Source organism: Hippopotamus amphibius, chromosome 12 (genome assembly GCF_030028045.1).
Source record: "Hippopotamus amphibius kiboko isolate mHipAmp2 chromosome 12, mHipAmp2.hap2, whole genome shotgun sequence".
In the NCBI taxonomy this organism is placed as follows: domain Eukaryota; kingdom Metazoa; phylum Chordata; class Mammalia; order Artiodactyla; family Hippopotamidae; genus Hippopotamus; species Hippopotamus amphibius.
The window spans coordinates 62,945,966-62,968,330 of NC_080197.1; the positions used below are offsets into that span (position 1 = coordinate 62,945,966).

A 22,365-nucleotide genomic window follows, 5' to 3' on the forward strand; every position below is an offset into this window, starting at 1 on the left:
TTTTTTTTTTCTTTTTCCTTCTCTGTGGCGTTTATTTCTCCCATTCTATCTTCCAACTCACTTATTCGTTCTTCTGCCTCAGTCATTCTGCTGGTTAGAGCATCTAGAGTATTTTTAATTTCAGTTATTTTGTTATCCATTGCTGTTTGTTTTTCTGAGTTCTTATGAACTGTTTCTTGTACTTTCTCTATTTTGTTATCGAGATTTTGTATCATTTTTACTATCATTACTCTAAATTCTTTTTCAGGCATTTTTCCTATTTCCTCCTCATTTATTTGGTCTTGTGGGGTTTTTTCCTGCTCCTTTGCCTGCATGGGGTTTCTTTGTTTCCTCATGGTTGTCCAAGCTTTTGGGGTTGCTTGTCCTGGTGATAGAGGTGTTTATAGAAGACTGCCCAAGCCTCAGACTAATGTCCAAGTATTGGATTAAACGAATATTCAGTCTAGGAAACACATACATGTATAAGACACACAATTATTAAATCCATTAGGACATAAGGCTCTAGAAAGACCTGACAGAACCCCAGTGTGCTATCAGATATTCAAAGAGAAACCCAGCAGAAATTGACAACTGAAACAGAACAAATCAGAGACAAAAGCAAAAGCAAACAAACAACAAATAACACCCTACACTTACAAACATCAATCCAGGGAGATTTTGTAAGCTAGGATCAAATATAGAAATGAGCTGAAGTACCACCAGAGAGAATGGAGATTCTCAGAATGTAATTAGACAACTGTACTAAGAACTAAGATAAAGACAAAAGCCTAATATTAATACCAAGGCAGTGCATCATCTGGAGAATAGAGCAAGGAGTCTGAGCAGACCGATAGTGTTGCTTATAAGTATGTTAAGATAAAATAAACTTAAAATGGCTGGAAGAAAGGGGAACAGAAGAGCGTAATGTGGTTGGAAATATGCAAAGAAAAAGAAAGGAATAGAAGTGTATAAAAGATAGGGATGAAAGGAAAGTATGAGAGATATTTTGTCCATACTACCAAAAACTTAGCTAGATATAGAAGTATATAAAAAGGCAAAAAAAAAAAAAAAAAAAAAAAAGAAGAAAAAATATCCTTAAAAAAATTATGTTATAAAACTTGTAGATCCCTTAGGGCTAAGATCGTATTTAATAAATCAAAAAAAAAAAAAAAAAAAAAGAGAGAGAGAAAGAAAAAAAAAAAATCCAGAACTGATCCCAGAATGGACCAGTTCAATAGGTATTGATACTACTATTTCTGTTTCCTTAGTGTCTCAGCTGTAAGTGTCCTTCTCCTTGCCTTGGGTTTTTTTTTTTGCGTGATTCTGTGACCAGCAGAGGTTCCTTTATTGTTCGTCTGTTAGCATCGGTGTGTGGGGAGGGAGAGGGTACAATAGTGGCTCCTTCTCCTGGGAGTGAGTGAGCAGTGGCGCACTGTTGTTTCAGTCAGGCTTGGAGGTGCCTGTTGCAGAGGGCGCTGGTGGCTCAGGCGTACACAGAAAGTCTTAGAGTTGGGCCTCTCTCGGGGTTTTTTCTTTTTGATGCTGGTTTTTTTTTTTTTTCTCTCGGCAGCCTCCCTGCTGCTGGCGTTGCAAGGAGTTTTAATCTAGCCCCGCCCGAGTGCCTGAGCGTGCTTGTTATCCCTGAGCACCTTAGGTGGCCCGCAGGGCGTCTCTCCACTGCCTGTTGCAGAGGCACCGAAAGAGAGGGAGAGGCTATGCGCGCGGCTCCTCCCCCCCACCCGGGAGCCTGCAGCCTCCAGCCGCCATCATGGCCGGGCGGCTCTCAGGGACGGGCACTCCTCTCCGCGGACCTCCTCCCTCCTGTCCTCTCGGTCCGTCACCCTACCGGCAACAATGTTTCTCACCCTGAACCAGCTCTCCGGTTCCCACGCTCCCACTCCTGGACCCTCCGTTCAGCCGCGGATCGATGTCTCGGTCCGGGAACGCTGAGCTGCGCTGCGGACCCTCCGTATGTTGCTCACTCCCTCCCGTCTGCCACAGCTCCGCCGCTTCACCCTCTTTGAGCCCTCGTAGATGCCTCCCTACCGGCTATGTCGGGCTCCCCGCAGCCCTTTCTGGTGTCCGAGGCCGTCTGCTGGTGTTCAGCTGGTTCTCTGTGGGAATGACTGCGTCCTTCCGTGCATTCCCAATGCATCTGTGGAGAGGGATGCACTCCACGTCTCTCTACTTCGCCGCCATCTTTTCTCTCCACCTTTACTCTTAATGGCATTATTTATTATTTTCTTATCAGTTGTCTAGAGACTTTATATTAATGAAAAGATCATGAGAGTATGAGAGATTGCTGGCTGAACGTCACTAGAACTCTTTATACACAGGTGCTAGGGATAAATCTTTGGGCAAAAAAAATCCAGAGTAACAAAATCAGACTTACTATTTTAAAAAGTTTCTAGTCCGTCTTAAAAAAAATAATCAAATGAGAAGATAGAGGGAACTCAATAAAAAATAAAGAAATAAAAGCCTTCTTGCCTGATGACTTGGCCCTGTGGAATGAGTGAGTTTAGGAAAGATACATTTCAGAATGATAGATATACTTACCAAGTAGATAATTTTCTAATTATTGGAGAATCTGACTAGCATCAAGGGAGGGAAAGGAAAAGAGGTACTCTCAAATAATTCAAATAGGTCTTGAAAATCCCTAAAGTTAATTGAAACACACTTTCCTTTACATCAAAGGAATAAAAGTGAGACTTTTGGTTTCAGTTCAGACATGCAGAAAGCAGGAAAGAGTGTTGCACCCACAGCCTTATGATAAGAAAAAGCTGGATAAAATGTAAATTACAACTTTTCTCGAACCCATCCATGAAATGAGGTTAATGGGTGAACAGGTAACAGGAAAGCTGAAGTCAGGCTCCTGCAGGGAGAAGCACGATTTGAACAATTACTGACTTGGGGCAGAAACCACCTCATGCCAAATAAGTCAGTATGATTCAGATAGAAATTTTTAATGAGTTGCTAAAGACCAAGTATGAGTTGATATGAGAAAGTGAAGCCACTGAAGGCAGCAGACAGAAGGGGGTTCACATCTCTTGCAGCTGATTCCTCCAGAAGCCCTACCAGCCACTCAGGCCAGGTTAGAGAGCACACTGGCGTGCCTGCTGGGGCAGAACACAGGTCCTGCTCACATTCTGCTCAGACCAGTCTCCCTTCTCTAGGGAAAGGAAGCTTTCCTCTTCAGCGGGGATGGGCAACAAAAACTGTAGCCTGGAGGGTGCCGTTGAAAACTCCTGCAGCTGGGACAGGCAGCATGAATAAAAGCTCCACTCCTGGGGAAGAGGCAGGTCACCCCCAAGACCCTGGTGCACCGAGCCTGCCTGTCTCCCTCCTCATACCTACATCCACCCGTGATAACAAGAATCCAGTAAAAATAGGGTGGGAAATACTTGGGAGAGCAGCAAGAGATTGTGAGTAACAGGGCAAAGGAAGAACCAAATCTACACAAGGAGTCGACTCTAAATACAAGGTTTCTCTAGAGGAATTTGAAGCCCTTGATGCACTGAGGGTAACCATAGCAATGACAAATTTCAAACCCAGCCCCACTCCTAATACAAACCCCATGCTACAGATCTAGTAGAAGGGAAAGATGTGCTCATCTCCAAGTATGGAAAATATTTACCTCAGCTGTCCTATACTACATTTATGGTCTTCAACAAAGAATTATAAGACATAAGAAGGTAATAAAAAGCACACTCTGAATAGGCAAAGCAATCATCAGAACCAAACATATATAAAACAGATTATAGACATATTATTAGAATTATTAAACAAATGAAGACATTTTAAAAATGAATGTGACTCAAAGGAACATTTTTACAGAGGGTTTAAATTGTATAGAATCATTATTGGTAAGATCGGTCTTAAACAGAATGGGGAATAGACAAAAGATATTTGGTGCCAATCATCTCACTTTTCTGTTACCTTTGCTCTTGCTTTCTGAACATCTTCATTGTTTTCCATTTCCACTCCTTTCAAAAATGTATTCCTTTAAAAGGATTGGAATCTCACTCCTACTGTGAAGTGCTCGATAAATATATTTAAACAGAGTTTTAATTCAAAGGTATAAGCTTCTAAGGATAGAACTTGAAACAGCCTCAAGTTTAACAATGGAGATTGGTTGAGAGAGATGTGTCTGTGGGTTGTTTTTTGGGTTTTTTGTTTGTTTGTTTTTAGTGGTAACTTAAATTTCTACTTTTCATCTGCTTCTAAGGACACTCCCTTTACAAAACCTTTTGGTCTTATAAAATTGACAGTCAGATTTGGAGTTGGTGTTGCTGAAATCACACTGCTTGTCTACTCATCTTCTCATCAGGTTGGTTCTTGTTTCCAGGTGGTGAGCAAGTTTATTTAGGAAGGGTGGAAGGCACACAAGAGGAAAGTGACAATGGCCACTGCCAGATTGGTTGTGATAAATTCTCAACACTGTTTTTTGCGGGAGGGTTGTAAAAATCTCCAAAAATATATATGCTGAAACTGAAACAGAGTCTAGCCTGATCTTTATGAATGAGACACATGGACGTTTTTTATTCTATTATTGATTACAGTGTATATTATCATACATTTATATGCCTATTCTCACCTCATTGTGGGCTCCTAAAGGGCCAAGATTCTATTTCATAAATGTTTTTATCTCTTGTGCTTAGCATGTAGATGGCACTCAAAAAACTCTTTTTTGACATTTTAAAATATATTTTTTCATTTAAAGATATTAAAGAAAATCTTCAAACATCAGAAACCATCAGTCCCTATCCAATTACTTAATGCAGCTATTTTTATTTTTGCATGTTGTTTTTAGTTCTTATAACATTCATATTTCATGTGATTGACATTTTTGGAGTTCATATATTCATTCACTCATTCGTTCTTTCAAAAATAATTAATAACCACCTATTTGTCAGTCACAAAGCTAGATCCAGGGAATAAAACAAACAGGTAAAATGAGTTCACTTCCTACCTTCCTAGAGCTTATGACTAGCAGGGGAGACAGACAATTATCAAAAAACCATAATAAATAAATGTAAAATTACCATTTTGGTAAGTGCTGTATTGCTACAAATATATTGGAAGATTTTGTTACTGATGAAGACGTCAGAGACATTGAGGGAATGGTGACCGAGCTTACATCTGAATGCTGAGAAGCAGTTTCATGGAAAAAAAGAACATTTCAGGAGAGGGAAACATCATGAGAAAAGACTCCATTGCATGAAAATGGAAAGGAGTGCGAAGACGTGGAGACCTCAGTCTGGATACTCAAGTCTTTCTTCAGAGCAGGAAGGCATTCTTCCACTAAATCTCTGATTAATGCTTCTTTTCCAACTCTGATTTCTTCCTCAAAAAAAAGATTTCTTAGGTTGCTTTTTTAGTTTGTCCTCTAAATCGCCTACCTTTCTTTTACGAATTGCTCCTTTATATTTTTCTTCTACATTTTCACAGATTTTTAAAAAAATATCCACTCTTTTTTAGATTCTATTCCCATGTAAGTCATTACAAAGTATTGAGTAGAGTTCCCTGTGCTATACAGTAAGTTCTTATTGCTTATTTTATATGTAGTAGTTTGTATATGTCAATCCCAGTCTCCCAATTTATCCTCCCCTCCTTCCCCTTGGTAACCATAAGTCTGTTTTCTACATCTGTGACTCTATTTCTGTTTTGTAAATAGGTTCATTTGTACCATTATTTTAGATTCCACGTATAAGCGATATATGATGTTTGTCTTTCTCTGTCTGACTTACTTCATTCAGTATGACAATCTCTGTCTAGGTCCACCCATGTCACTGCAAATGGCATTATTTTGTTCTTTTTTCAAATGTATCTTCTTTATCATGGATTTCAATTTTGGGCCATTGTCTTCTTTCAATTTTATCCAATGTATATTTTAACTACACACTTGCATTATTTTGCTTCTTTGAAAAGTTTTCTTATCATACTCTTATCTCCATTGAATTTTTTCCCTAGGATCTGTATTCATGTTTAATAAATGCCATTGAATTTAAGATTAAAGAAAAAATGAATTAAAGATTAGTATTTATTCTGGATTCCTGGGTTCTGAAGTAGATCAAATAATCTGCTGTATATATATATGTAAATGTTCCTTTCTTTCACTGTATATACCACATATAAATATAAATTTATTCTTTTAATTTATATAATTTTAACATTTTATAATTTAAAGTTCTTCCCCTTTAAAGTGTAAGCTCCACGAGGTAGTGTCTTTCTTTGTTTTTGTTTACTGTTATATTTCATTTTACCTGTCAGATTTGTGACATTCAATAATTATTGAAGAAATAAATATTCAAGATACTGCCTGTATTTTCTTTGCAATGTTTTAGAAAACAGCTCTGTAATTTTCTCTCTTTATTTTTTAGTGAGACGATCCCATCAGACCTGTCACACAGTACCCTAGCCTGTGGGTGACTTTTCCAAATTTCTGCTTTTATGATTAATGAATCTTTTCTCAGGTCTACAGTTTGCGAATAGGTTAGTATATATAATTCCAGTGTAATTCCCAGATTCTAAAAAGCATTCCTGTTGTGTACTTTGGTACTCTCAGAAACGTCTTCTATCATGTGGCTTGTTTTATTATATCTCCTTATCAAGGGCTACTTGTGGATTTTTTTTTTAAAGGAGATGTCTAGGCTATATCACAAGTGATTTGAATCAGAATCTTGGGTGGGTGTATGACTGTGGTGTCTTAAAAAAATGTTTCACAGGTGATTCTGATGACCCCCCATTTTTTTCTTTTAGCCTATTGAGAATAAAATCTACAGTTTCTGGCATTCACTATAATAAAGCTGCCGTCACTAGCAAATGCACTATTCAAATATTTGTTCTCATTCACTCCACTTCTTGTTCTACTTGTGGGGGTGTGAAAGATGTCTCTGTGCACCAAACATAAACAAACACACAAAAAGCCATGCAATTGCAAGACAGTTGGTACATGATTTGGTGCAGACTCCACTTCTTCCAGAGAGCAAACAAAATGAAGACACATCTTTTAAATGGGCTTTGCTTTCTCAAGTTAATGTCGGTGTTTCTTAACTCATTTCCATGGGCCTGAAAGAAACTTAACACATTCTGCAATATGTTGTCTGATGATCACAGCTTGCAGTTTTTGATTAGCTCTATTTCTTCGGCAGTATTTTAATGAGAGGTTGTAAAAAGATATATCAGGTGTTGACAAACACAATTTCAAATTAGAAATTAATAAGGTCTGGGAAATATATGACAATATATGAATGACAGATGTCACGATAGCATAAGCCCTCCATCAGACTAAACTTTAGGTTTGAGTAACGTGGTCCAAACTGTTTTGTTTTGTTTTAAATGTATTAGGCTTTTCTCCTTATTTAGACTCTTAATTTCTCTCTCCCTTTTTCACCTCTACCTATTTTCTAGTCACTGATTTTATTGCATTACAATTACCTGAGCAAATACTCTTTCTTCTATTACGTATTAACCATACTTTTCACTTTAAATTTGTATGGCTCATATATTCTAATCTTAACCACAAATGCACAGCCATACCTTAACAGTGAGTACTCCCACTTTTCCCCATTTATAGTTTGTTTCATTGTCATAAATTCATAGGCGATTCATTGTTCCATTATTAGTATAGAATGTGGAAATCTTCAGTGAAAGGACCAGGAACTGCTCAAAGGCAACATCCTACTCAATTAATACAATGTTAGTTGAAAACACAGCAGCAGATTTTTTTTTCTTCCCTTAAATACGTGTTTCACGGTCCACCTTGGTATCACTACTTAACGATTCTAAGTTTGCTTCATTCATGGCTTTTGTTTCATTTTCTGATGCCTTGATATCTTTTCCTTGATATTTTTTCTTCATAGCAGAAACTAATACAACATATAAAACAAGGGCTGGGAGTTTTAAGGCTGTAGTCAAGCCAAAGAAAGTATTTCTGTGAAAAGAGAAAAAAAGTCCATTTTCACTTGGAATTGTATAAAACACTTTACAATGTTGCTCTCCAGTATGCAGAAGACCTTAAAAAAATGTTTGAAATCTTACATAAAAATATTAAAGTTGCAATTTCAGTGATTCTTTTGATCAGAGCATACATAAGAGGTTTGTGATTATTTTGAAAGGAATACTAACCCACAGAAACTAAGGATGGTTTTTGATCTGCCCAAGTGCTATCCATAAAGGAAGGTATATTCGGAATGTTTAACTTTCTCAAAGATGCGCTAGTTCATGTGAAATGAGAACGGATTATAAAGGAAATGAACTGACTGTGAGATAATAAAATTGAATCCATTTTGATTGAACCAGGAGCCAATGTTTACCTTACAGGCTGATGATCCACAAAGCCCTGCCCTGTGGTCTACTGAAAAATTTTCACAAAACCACATAAAAATACCCAGCATACATGGTCTATTCCTGTGATTCTCAACTTTGGTGGAACATTAGAATCACCTGAAGAGATTTAAAAGTGCCCATTCCTCAGGCCACACCCCTGACCAATTAAATCAAAATTGCTGAAGGTGGGACATAGAAATTAGTATTTTGGGGGAATTTCCTGGCGGTCCAGTGGTTAGGACTCTGAGGTTTCGCTGCTGAGGGTGCAGGTTCAATCCCCTGTCAGGGAACTGAAATTCCGTGAGCCACACGACACAGCCAAAAAAAGAAAAAAAAGAAATGAATGGTTTTTTAAGCTCCTCAGGTGATTATAATGAGCAGGATAGACTGATGACCGCTGACCCAGCACGTTAGGAAGCCCTCGCCTCATAACATTGTTAAGTAAACGTTCACAAGCTTTATGCTAAAGACACTTTAAACAATTATTGGGTTTAACCAAAGGTGAAAGGAATTAATTCTATAACTTTGAGCTGTTTACAAAGTTTATGAAATGGTAGCTGTAATTCCTAATATTATTATTACACTGAAAATGACAGATTCTTTAGGAATTAACATAGTCAAAGGAAAAAATCAATTAATGAAATATGTTTATGACGACTTACCCATATAATGTGGAATTGTATATTCTGCAAGACCCTTGTTTCCCGTAGTTGTTGACAGACCACTTCATACAAGCTCTGTCAATCAGAGCTCCAAAATAGATAGGAGCTGGAATTCCTCCTGCAGCATGAGATGAGAAGATGTCAATCCAAGGAACGTGTTTTAAAGGAAACAATGATATTCCACATTGATACATTTTGGATTATGTAGAAGTTAAAAAATTTGGAGGACTCTTCCATTGATCTGGACTAACTCTACTTGAGTCAAGATCATTAGGAATTTCCAAATCTCAAATTGCATACAATAGTATAGAGATCTTTTATCCACTCTCACCATCCCAGTACACACAGGGAAGAAGGAAGATTGTATGCCTGTATATTGTTCTTCTTATAATGCCAATTAAGCCTGATTGGTAAAAAGGAAAATGTTATCAGTAAAACATAGAAGTTATGTTGGTTCATACGTAATTTCTCTTAGGCAAGGACAGCTGGAATAGTGGGAGTAGAGTTATAACTTCACAGGGAAAGGGAAAAGCTCACAGCTCAATTGCTACAAAGGCAGGACATTTTCAACTCAATTTTTAAGAAAATTAAAAGATGAAGGCCAACACCAGGACTTCCTCCTCAGAGAAGCACAGGCCCAGCTTCACAGAGTGCTAGGCTCCTGGTAGGCTGTGCTTGTTTCTTGCCTCAGAGCTCCACTCCCACCTTCTTGGAGTCATTAAAGCCCGCAATCATGCATTTTCTGTCTCTTGATTGTGTTCATTTTTGATACTGCCTGAAGCAGCCTGGGCTATCCAAGGGCCTGTGGTGCTGAACTTTCTGATCATAATGATGCCTATGTTTCCAGTGGTCTGTACCTAACCCAGTTTTTATTTCTAGTATATGATTTTGCAGAATCTGAGGCTTTTCAGGAGCACATATGTTGTTTTATAGCAGAAGTGTCCATCTGCTCTTACTGCTATTTTAATAAACTCTGAGATTGACTCCTAGTTCTAAGCACTAGTAATTTGATCAAATTTGGAGGATACGTTAATTTTCAAATTTTATATTGTTATATAAAAATGATCGTGATTCACAGTTTACAATTTTGCCAATTTCATTTACTTTTAATCAGTCTCAATTTTCTGAGAAATCTTAGAATGTCAAGGAGCTGGTGTCTGAGACAAAGATATCTGAGGAAAACTGGTACTGAGAAACTGGATTAGCAATTCATAGGTTTCCACAAATCATAGCCATGCTTTGAAAAATGAAAAAATGTATGCCAACAATTTATTTTCCCTATATAAAAATGGCACTGGTTAGATCAAACTTAATGAACTGTTTCAGGTAACAAATTTGGTCTTACATCATTGAAATTTTAAAACTTCAGATAACCTGTTTTCCAAATACCTTTTCCAGTTTAGTATACCTTCCACAATTTACATTGTATTCAGACAGTTGTTTGTGATTGGACTTGTTGTCCTCCATATGTATTTTTCCCCTAGAAGCAGTTAGATTCCATTGGGCTGTATACTGGATGTATCAAAATAAGATGTAGCAATCAGGATAGCAAAATCCTTTTTTTTTTTTTTTTTTCTATTTTCTGTCTTTAGAGGAACTTCCTCTATTCTCAGTATCATTTCAGCATATCAGAAGGAGCATCAGCTCCCCAAATTCTCTTTCCATCTGCTAACTTCCATAGCTTAGATTCAAGGGATGAGGCTTCTCCATTGAATCTAGAGGAACTGCCAGAATAGGACAGAGAGCTACAAAAAGACAAGGTAGAAACTTTAATAGACATAGCTAAGTGAAAGAAGCCAATCTGAAAAACTACTTACTGTGTGATTCCAACTATATGATCCTCTTCTGTAAAGTTTGCACTATTCCTGCCAGCTGGAAATAACTATCCTCTTTAGAACTCTTAGCACTCATAGCTCACTCACAGCCCTTATCATCCTGCAGTACCTCCATCTTCTCCTTCTCTCCCATGCCTTTTATATTTTCTCTTTTACCTTTGAGGATCTGTGACCTTCTCCCCAAGTATACTTCTTGGACAATTTCTCCACTGTAATTTGGCCACAGTTATGCTTCTTTCTTTTGCTTGCAAGAGTCTCAAGGATTGACACCCTTCCATTTCCTTTTCCTTCTGCCACCAGGCCATGATCAGCTGTTCACCCCAATTGCTAGAGCAATCATGTCCTTTCCCTACTTCCCAGGAGTAAGGATATAATGTTAACAGGTCTTACAAAAGAGCAGCACGGGAGTTAGGTTAAAAGCTGTTAAGCTAACAACAGGAATATTTGTGGTATACATGGTAAATGGCAACAAGGGGAAAATGGTGATTTCCTAAATCTTGTACTAACCACTTCATTTGAATATTTAGAAATAGGCCTTTAGCCTCCGGATTCTATAGTCTTACTATTTGACAACAACAACAACAAAAAAAAAGCCTCACAATTTCCTGAGCTTTCTTTCATTCAGAGCACTCCCCATTCCAAGATGCTTAGTTCTAGAGTTTCAGTTCCCATGAAACTAAGCAGAACCCTGTGGGCCTCCCCAAGTACAAGGGCCCCTCCATGTCCCCTATCTCTTCTTTGTAGAAAAGCTGAAGACTCCCAGGCCTCCCTGAGTCATGAAAGACCAAGCTCAAGTAGTTAATGATTAGGACAATAGAGTCACAGAACCTTTCAGTGTCTGATGTACATCGAGCTGTTTTGCAGGTACCATAACTGCCACCAAAGGGAGAAAGCTAACTGCATAATGACCAGACTGTAGCCATGCCATGAGCTGCTCCATCTATGGCTAGCACAATTCCAAGAACTGGCCTCAAGATAATGGGATTAACATTATTGCTCATAATAATTCATATTTTGTGGGCATCAAAATAATTGTAGTTTACTCTGCCTGTATATGTAAGTGGGCAACTAAAATTATCAGCAAGAAGACACTACATATCCATGTCGACATCTTCCACTTTAAGAATACAGTGCCCTAGGTGAGCATAAAGAAGTTACAGAAGATGGACCTTCATCCCTAATCCCATAGAAATGGAATGATATCTGACACGTGAGGATTTGTAAGCAGCTCTTTTGCCCCTTTCCTATTTGCCTATTCCTGTTCCCCCTAAACCTTAATTATAAAAATGAGATCACTAAGTAGCATTTAATCTAACTCCTGACTTGTGCTCTACTGAATGTGTACAGTGCCTTACTTAACTTGTTGATTCTTTTCCCAGAATAAAAAAGGTAGGAACAAAGAATTAAGTAGTTAAAAAAATTATTGACTATCTACTCCCATCTGCCCCCTTAGCAAATTTGCAAGCAGATCACACGGACAAGATAGCATACAAAGAAAGATCAGTAGTGGTCAGCAGGTCTGCACACAGTGGGAAAATGACAATCTGACCTCCCACCTTAATAATTAACTGAGATTATTTCCCCCTTTTCTCTTTAAAAACTATCATGGCTGAGCAGAATCTTCAGAGATGGTTTTGGGACATGAGTCTGCCTTCTCCCTAGATTGCTGGCTTTTCTGACTAAAGCAACTTTCCTTTCTACCAACACTTGCCTCTCAAATACTTGCTTTTGAATAGGGAGTAGCCAAATCTGAGTTCAGTAACCCCCATTCCCTTTTGCATTTTAAACTTCTAATAAAGGTTATCTGCCCCAGCCTTAGAGAACTAGTCTGTGGGACTGTGAAAGCATCCATTGTTTTGCACAATCTCACAGGCCTCCTGAGCTGTTTTGGGCATTACCCCCCTCACCATAGAAGGAAGGTTCTCCACTCTGCCTATGGGAAGAAATATTCCTAAGTCTTAAATGAAAAATCTCTAGAGACCACTTATCTTTGTTTTAGAAAGAATAGAATACAAATACAATGATGCCTTGTTCTTACAAATCAATTCTAAATAGAATTGACAACCAAATTCTTTTTTAGGTCATTTAGTTCTTCTTTATCTCATTATTTTTCATTTACCACAAAAATTAAAATGTTTACTCATACCTTTTTAACAACTCTTTCTTATAATTGGAAATCAATTATATTCAGTCTTTGAGCTTCAATATTAAAATTTATACCTGGAATTTATCATCTACATATTTATCATACCTAGCATTCGAATAGTTAGTGAATGGAAACCCATGGCAAGTGATTTCAGTTCAGGTTCAACATTTCTGAAATAAGATAAAGGCAAAGCAACATTAAACATCTCTAAAATATCAAGCTGAGCTAAATATTACAGCATTTCTCAGTGTTCCTGTTCTTCATGATCAAATGAAAACCCTCAAGTGAAGAACTGATATTATTTAAAGTTATATTTTCAGCTGTTTTAAAGGGCAAACATCCAAATGAAATTAATAGTTATTATTCCTTTACTTATTGAATGTGTTATAATTTCAAGACAGTTTTACAAACATTTTCACATTTGATCTTTAGGAAATCCCGAGATAGTGGTTGGAATAGACTTCATGATATCTATGAAGACAGGGATTTTGTGTGATCTATTTAGTTGACACAGACTATCTGAGAGAGCAAATACTTTTACGTAGGTCTCGGTCTGAGCAGAACTCTTTATACTACATTATTTCTGTCACTGCTATTAACAGAAAAATTGACTAATATGATTCATAAACCATATAATATAACCAGGAAGGTAAAAAAATGATATTTTTATTCTAGTGTCTAATATATTTAAATGTCATTTTAAAGGTAGCAAACACATGTGTATCCTCTCTTAAAAATTAACTCACTTTTGCATTTAGAAAGTTATTTCCACAATTCCATTTTTCTATGTTTAATGAGCATCACCATCTCTGTGATAACCTAATACATATCAAGCAAAATAAATTACCTGGCTGCAGTGTCAAGGTAGGGGAGGGCGACTGAGGCTCAAAAGGTCTGTTTTTACTGCAATATTGAATTAACTGATATGAAGGTTTATTTATTTTTCTTGGTTTAAATGACTGTATTTGTTCAGAGATAAATAAATTTAGTCATTCAACAAACATTTGCCAAGTGCCTCCTAGGAGATTCTATGCTAGTCTTTGTTCTTGATAATAAAGAGGTAAATCATATTTCATAGTAACTAAATGCCTTAGATAAGTCATTTAACCACTCTTAGCCTTGGTTTCCTTATCTGCTAAGTAGACTTATTTGTATGTTGTGAGGATCCAATGTAATGAGTTGGCACTCTATACCTCAATTTTCTTTACACATAATTGCCCCTTAAGCCTTGTAGAAGAGCTACCCTTGAGTGAGATTCTCAAAAGTACCCAAGAAAGCTTATAAAAATAAACAGGGTAAAAAAATTAAATTAAACATAGCGTAATAAAAATTAAACATAGCAGAGTTATGTATTAAGAAAGAAAATGAATGGAAAGAGTTTTTTCTCTGCTTTTGCAAAAGACAGGGACACTTCCACTAGCTGAGCTGAGGACACAAAACACTATCCTTGAGGGCAGTGAAGTAGTAAGTAGATGCCAGTAAGCAGATGAGGTCATGTTACTCAAGGAGGTGGTTTCTTCCCTGAGGAAACTGTCATGAGGGAATCAGCCGTGACAGTTAACTAGTCCAGTTAGCTGTCCTCTCAAATATCAGATTTCTTAAAAGGGCTTTTGGGAAGATAGAGAATGCAGTTTGTTCCTGGTTGAATTCTCTGTGACAAGTGCCTGAAGTGTCACTTTTCATTGCTGTTGATATTTTAAAGGATGCATTTGGCCTACATGCCAGATGCAATAGAAACAAAATTGAGATATTTGTTACCAACTTGTATTTTCACGCAGGGAGAGGGCTCGTGTGTAGGAGAATTGAGGGGACTTGGAGATAGAGATAATATCTTCCTGAAAGGGAACTTGAAATCTTAGACAGCTCAGTGGAAATGATAGATTTATGTGATATAGTGACACACAACACACATGTACACATACACAATGACAATCACACACACTGCTACATTCACATGCACGCACACTCACAGCCACCCCCCATGCTCATACTTACATGCACACTCTCAACACGTACACACACACACACACATCATTATCACATATAATATTGGTCACTGCAGTGTGAATCCTACCTCACATCTGATATTGATCAGCTCTGTATTTTGACTGACCTTTCTCAGGATGAATTCTCCACAAAAAGCACCTCCTACTGCAGCCTTCTGTTTTCCCTGATTCTGTTCTTGCCTCCCAAAGACATATTTTCCACACAACAGCCAGAGTGATCTTCTAATTGGATAAGATAGTTGTATAATTCTAATGCTCAAATCTCTCTGCTGGCTTCTGAATGCAATGAGAGTAAACTCCAAAGTCTTTACTGTGGTCCACGGGGTCTGTGTTATCTGGACCATGCTTGCTGTCCCATTGTACTTCTTACCTCTTTCTTCTTCACACACTCCTCCTGATCTCCTTGTATATGCCAAGTATGTTCCACCTCAGGACTTTTACCTTCGCTGCTGCCCTGCCTGGATTGCTTTTCACCTGTTCAGATCTGCATGATTTGTACCCTTAATCTTTATTCAGGACTCATCAAATGACTTCCAATGTACAGCATCTGAATTAGTACTGTTTATCCAGCCTTTCTTTTCTTTTCTTTTTTCCTTTTTCCTCATCAGGTCATTCTCATCTATGGTCTCCCCTTTCCCACCCTGGGAGCACATCAAGCCAAGGTATGGTGACAGTGATATGGAGATCCTAAAACAGACCCTGCCATTGCAATTTACAGAGACAGAGGGTGATCAAAACCCTAGTTAGTGAAGATAAAGTGCGCCTCTTTCCTCACCAGAAGTTAGTGACGGAGGGCTCTGCCGAGGGCCTGAGCAATGTGATAAAGACTTTTCTGTTAGGCTTTTTTTATGTTTAATTTTTTGGATACATGGTGATTAGCTAATTGTATTACACTGGAGAGGCAGGCCCTTGACCTGGTGAAGCTAGAGGTTCAGATGCTCACGGCAGGGTGTGATCTAATTTGGTGATCCATCCCTTTCAAGGGCTCAGACAGGTGATTGAATAAAAGCCCCAGAAAAGCACTTGGTAGACTAACCACACTTTGTAGAAGTGAAGTAGGATGGTTCTCATGCACATCCAGATCACAGCTTAAGCTCAGTTATTCTATAAAATGTGGATTTCTTCACAATTTAACTATTCTTGCACAGAGGGTGGCTTTTGGTAAGAGGAAAGGGGCTCTTATGATGAGTTGTCTTAATTCCTGTCCAAGTTTTAAAGATTCACAGGATTGGTTGAGTCTTCAAATTCTTAGGATGGAAAAGTCTGAAACTACCATCTCTTAGAAAGTGTTTTAAAAAATGTTTTTGAAATTAATTATTCTTGCAGAAAATTTGCAAGAATAGTACAAAGAATTCCTTCCTCATTCCCTTCACCTGTATTTCCAAACACTAAAATTTTATTACCTTTTCTATGTTCTTACTCTGATTAATTTTTCTTCCTAATGTTTAAAACTTTCTTGTTTACTTATTTACGTGCTTATTTATTTATTGTTTCTCCTCCTACACCCATCCACTCTCCCATCTCTCACACCCACTGAAAGCTAATGAAAGGAGGGCCCTGATCACTTTTGTTCTCAGTTCCATCCTTGGCCCCTAGAACTGTTCCTGAGACACGCCATGCATATATACTGAATGTGTAATTATCATTCCTTCTTAATCTACTTTTAATAATAGCCTTATGATGTAAGCATTGGAAAATCATTAATAAACTGAAGCTTATATTTTCATTCTACAGTCTGCCTCACAAAAGTTCTTTCAATAAAATCAAAGGTTGGTAAGAAACCAATAAATGTGGGGATTTTTTGAAATTTTAAAGAAATGATGATTTTATTTTTTAAATCTTCAAGCAAAAATCATGATCCATATGTTTTTAATAAATGGTAGTGTTGATCTAAATCACTTTCTTAATAAGATAAAGTAGCATCAATGTTGGAACAGTGATTTCTAAAATTCTCCTTCTCCTCATGAAAAATTTTGTTAAGAAGCCAAGACTTGTTGAGATGCAAGCTAGTTTGGAGTCTTGAGACAACTTGCTGTAATTTAATGACTCTGTAATTTGGCCAATATGGAAAGCTTCTCCTTTTGAGTAAATAGTATTTTATATTAAGCTGGAGCTTTATCTGTGGAATAAATTAGTATACATAATTTGACAAGATTTAGGGTCATTGTGGAATTTAAACAACCAAAGACTCATTTTATAGGTTTATACTCATTTTAACATACGTTAATACATTTGTTTTTGTTCCCTTCTATGTCACGCTGTTGGCTGATTATGAACCTGTTAAGTAACTACTTAGGTCTTCAAAGTATAACTAGATGTTAACCTAGGTCACCATATTTACACATGTATATATTAATTCCTACATGCAAGTCTTTATATGCTTTCAGTTTTAGGGGATTGAATGATTAACTTCAGTAACAGGGCTTGTTTTACCCGCTCCCTTCCTAACCCTCCAGTCTTACCTTGTCCGTCTCTCTCATTCAGTATGTTCCAACCAGCCAGCTTCTGTTCACTCCTCAAACACATCAGCTCTTTCCTGCCTTGAGGCATTGGCATGTAGCCCCTCTCCCTGTAAAGTTCTTCACTTGCTAACTTTAATATACCCTCTAGACCTTTAGACTGTGTCACTTTTTTTGAGAAGTATTTTCTGAGTCCCCTTCCTCTCAGCTCCTCACCTCAATCCTAAATTTGTTTTCCCTTTCTATTCCCTTTAATAGCACTGTTTTTTTCTTACTAGTACTAACAACAATTTGTAATTATGTGTTTATTTTTAAGCTTATTTGCCTTACGTCAGTCTTTCCTGTTATACTCTAAACTCTAGGAGAACAGGTACTTTATCTGTTTTATTCACCATGGAGTATTCTTCACCAAGCATCGTCTAAATATTTGTCTAATCAATGAAGAAAGGAAAGAATTTTGCTCATGTATTTTTCTTTTCTCTATGAAGGTATTTGAGAAATTAGGTCAAAACCATTCTTTTAGCTAGGATTACAAACTTTGGAATATCATAGACTGTTTATATTACGTAGTCTGGCTCCCAAGTGTTTTTTTTTTTTTCAATGAAATCAATAGGTGATTCACTCTGACAGGCCCAACAGGGTATAAGGCATTTCAAAGTGAGAAGCTCTTTTAGAATCACAACAGGGATTCTTTCACATTGAGGCAGTTATCAATCAGTCTCTGTCTTAAAATTCTTATTAAGAGGAGACAGTATGAAGTCTAGATTTTGTCGTGGAAGAATCCAAGGCAAAATTATTAATTATGGTAGTGAAGTACCACAGTAATCCTAAGAAAATGCACTCAGAAAATTTAAATGTTACAAAATATCAACTTGGGTTCCAAATACATTATGGAAAAATATTTACATTATCAGTGTGTTTATAGTTTAATATACATAAAAATGCTTTAAAAAAGTCATACTCACTTAAAAACCAGCATGATATTTGAGGTGCTTCCCAATGCAGAGGAAAAATAAATAAATATTTGCACTACTATATAAATGTAAAATTTTCTTGTACAGTGATCTTTTTTCGGGCATTCACCCAACTTCACTGAGTTATTTCTGCTCTGGAAACCATTTACTTCCATACAACTACAGTTATGAAACACCTAAAAAATAGTTTTTGAAATATTACTGAATATATTTGCAAAATATGACTGGACTATAAGTACATTCTATTACATTTAAAGACATCTCACTCATTTAAGCTAAAATATTTACATTTTTTAAAGAAAGTATTGTAACAATACAGCTGCTTAAGAGTTGAAAGGCAAAACAGCTTCCTGGATTCCTTTCTAAGACAAGAAAACGTAATTTACTATTAACTTTTCATTCATCCCTAGATTAAAAATTAGGAAAGAATAGGAAAAAGTAATGTCTGAAACTATGTATATAATTTTCTTAGTAATATAAATTTTAAAAATATTTCTCTACCACTCACTTTTATTTTCTATAGCACACCTACTTACTCTCTTAACAATCTCTACAGAGTGTTAGGGTAGGGATTGCCTAGGGAATTCAGAAAATATAGTAGTTTTGGAGGGGCCAAACCTGGGACTAGAGCCACCCACCGCAATGGGGCAGAGTTCAGGGCAAAAGGGAGCAGGCAGGGATGCTAGAATTCTACTTTGGCCAGCAAACACAACATCTAAGAGCATAGTGACAGGTTATAGGATAGATGATGCCATTACCAGAGAGGTTCAATACAACAGAATACCCTAAAGGTTAGAGCATAGCTGGAGAAAATTTAGGAACAAATGATTTTAGAGACAATTCAGCAGGGAGTTTATGTAGCTAGATGACTTTAATAAATTTTTTTCTGAGTCTAGGCTAAACTAAGGTTTAAGGGAAGTTTGAACCCATTAAAGCTAAAGACCAATTACTGAAGGAGGAGTTGAGGAAGAATTTGAATTCACACTTATCTGATGCCCAAGCTTTACTTTTTTACTAAGAATAGTAAGAAGAAAGCAGTTCTTTATGCAACAAGCCTATTGGCCAATAAAATCAACCTTAGGTACAAAGAACATTATTTTGAGTGATTAAGAAGGGATGATTTATTACTAAGAATTTGGTAAAAGAATTCCCCTGTGGTCCCCAAATGATGAATCATTGCCAGTATTAAGAAGATGATATCTTCATAGTAGACAGAGCTCTCTTTAGGATTCTAGCATCATGTCTCTTCCAGCTCTTCACTCATGGGCAAGGTGGAACCATAGATGGACCACTCTCAGTGAAAGGCACTATAGCCATGAATACGAGGTGTGGTTTTTAAGTATAGTCTTTGGGCCATTTTTGTAAAAATTTGGGGCCATTTTGTGCAGCTTCAAAGAATCTCGATTCTTTAAAGTTCTTCAAAGTTCTCAGTGGCCTTCATTAATGCAATTAGTAGGACTGGGCAAGAAAATGATGGGATACGTTTGAAAATCAAAGACAGGAAGATGTGGTAGAGAGCAATGATCATAGCTGATGATATTGCTCATACTGGTGATAGGAAAGGGGCCCAAGAAATGGCTCCCCACCTTTGTGAGATATTCAGCAGATTGGAAGCAGAATAGAGAGCACCATGTCTGATGCCCAGCTATTGGAAGTTGCCTAGGGGACTGGGGAGACCTCATAATCTGTATGAGAGGGGATTTTGAGTGAAGAAGGCAATGCATTTCTATGGGAGATGTTAGCAAAAGGTAAGCAGAATATTAATAATATTAATATTAGTTATCCTGGGTATGAGAAGTGCCAGCTTTGAAAAAAAAATCAAAATTGAAAGCCAAAAATTGGACAGTTAAGTGAACATGAAGCCTTGATTAATTTCTTGGAAAGTCAAAAGGGTATTGAGCCTAAACTCTCCAGAATCTATATGCATGGTTGCATATAGATGGTTGTCCTGGAAAGGCACCTAGGTTTACAAGGGGTTGGCTCAGGACTTTCCCCTAGCATCTGAAGGGTAAAGTGCCTCCAACCTAATGGAAATCATATCCTTTATTCAAATGAGGTGCTTCTAAGAGATTATAAATGTTTCTAAATTTCAAAAGGGCAAATAAACTCAAGGGCAAAAGGTGGGAGTAATCTCATAAGAATTCAAGCAACAGAAAAACCTATTTGTGTCCCAAGCAGGATTTTATGTAAGGCTTTGTTTATACATCACAACCATCACAATGACAGACAATAATGGGAATCTTTTTCTATCTTTTACTGGGGACCTTAGTTGTAGAAAGATTTGATAAGTAATTATCAAAGTTTTAGTAAGTTAATTCAAATCTCCGATTTTGATTAAGGAGAAGAAAGTAAAAACTAATACTCACAATAGATTTTTTACTGCCACTTGAAGACGTGCATCCTGCTAAACAAGGTGATATGTAAGTTATTCCATTGTCCCCACAGAGTGGTTCCCATTGACTTTGATCACAATTGCAGTCTGAGTTGCAATAAGAAAGTGGTACATTTATATGAGATGCCACTGGATGATTTCTGGAAATATATGATAGACACATATCAGAAAGAGAAAGACAGGGAGAAGAAGAAGAAGAAGAAGAAGAAGGAGAAGGAGAAGGAGAAGGAGAAGGAGAAGGAGAAGGAGAAGGAGAAGGAGAAGGAGAAGGAGAAGGAGAAGGAGAAGGAGAAGGAGAAGAAGAAGAAGAAGAAGAAGAAGAAGAAGAAGAAGAAGAAGAAGAAGAAGAAGAAGAAGAAGAAGAAGAAGAAGGAGGAGGAGGAGGAAGAGGAGGAGGAAGAGGAGGAGGAGGAGGAGGAAGAAGAAGGGAGAGGTGGAGGGAGAGGAAGAGAAAAAAAAGAAAAGGGAAGGGAAAGAAAAAGAAAAGGAGGAGAGAGAAAGAAGAGAGGAGAAATAAGGGAAAGGGTTTGTCTTTAAATTACATAGAGAAATTTTTGCCTTTCCAAAATGGCAAATTTTATTTTTAGCGCTTATTAACTTTTTCACTCTTTATCTTTACCCAGATGTGATTTATGACTTAATAAAACATAAATAAGAAACCAAAGAGGACAGGTAAGACATAGACAACAGGTCTTTGTGATTCTATCAAAAAATTACTCCTTAAAATCACTTCATTTTTCTGAGGATCATTTTCTCTTCAGTACCGCAATGGCATTAGACTAAGGTTCTTCCCAGCTCACTATAAAGCCCCATGAATCTGTAAATATTACTTAACTAGTTTGAATTTTAAAATATATATTTTAACTACACAAGAAAAGAATTCAACATGGACAAAGCAGAATCCCTAAAGGATCAATTTTTAAAAATCAAGAACAACAGAATCAGTTAAGAAAGACTAGAAAAACTTCATATGCTTTATAAACTACAAGAAAGTTTATAATGATTTACTGTAAAATATGCTTGTATTTATAAAATATAATCTTATAACGACTGAAATTAAAAAATGGATTACTCATATTATTAATTTTCTGCTTATAGATTTTTAAAAATTATTCTTTCACTTTTGGTAAAAATCACGATAAATTACATTTTAATGAGAAAGTAATTTTCATGAAGGAAGAAAAAGGTAGGTTCAGAAATTCTGTAATCAATAATTTTACTCAAAGCATCTAATACCTAATCTTGCTTGGGGACATAAGACGGATGGGGAGTGATTTAACATAATGATTAATGACTCAGTCCAGACATTGCAATTAGAGAGTCCTGTGTTCACATTAGATCAGCCACTTCATAGCAATGTGACTTGTAAGATATAAATACTCATAGAAATGTTCTTTGAAAGAAAATTAATTTAGTTGTTCTCAAACTTTCTCCTCTCAGAATCCTTTCCTCTCTTGAAAAGTATTGAGGGTCCCAAAGTTTTTTCCATTAAGGTGGGTTCTATTTATTGGAATATACGCTACTAGAGATTAATAGTAAGAAAAATTTAATGCATGAGAATACACAGGCACATATATCCTTAGC

General features: G+C 36.9%; 1 protein-coding gene across 1 annotated transcript in view; it reads right to left on the reverse strand.

Moving 5' to 3' along the window:
• Window positions 1-3,748: 3,748 nt before the first annotated feature.
• SLCO1B3 (solute carrier organic anion transporter family member 1B3) overlaps window positions 3,749-22,365 on the reverse strand; it is a 69,440-nt gene continuing 50,823 nt past the window's right edge. Inside the window, exons 11-15 of the mRNA XM_057702595.1 lie at window positions 20,756-20,921; window positions 18,381-18,565; window positions 13,056-13,120; window positions 8,970-9,087; window positions 3,749-7,912 (exon numbers count right to left, since the gene is read on the reverse strand). Of these exons, the coding sequence (XP_057558578.1) occupies window positions 7,717-7,912; window positions 8,970-9,087; window positions 13,056-13,120; window positions 18,381-18,565; window positions 20,756-20,921 (730 nt within the window). The 3' untranslated portion in view covers window positions 3,749-7,716. The remainder of the gene's footprint in view (window positions 7,913-8,969; window positions 9,088-13,055; window positions 13,121-18,380; window positions 18,566-20,755; window positions 20,922-22,365) is intronic.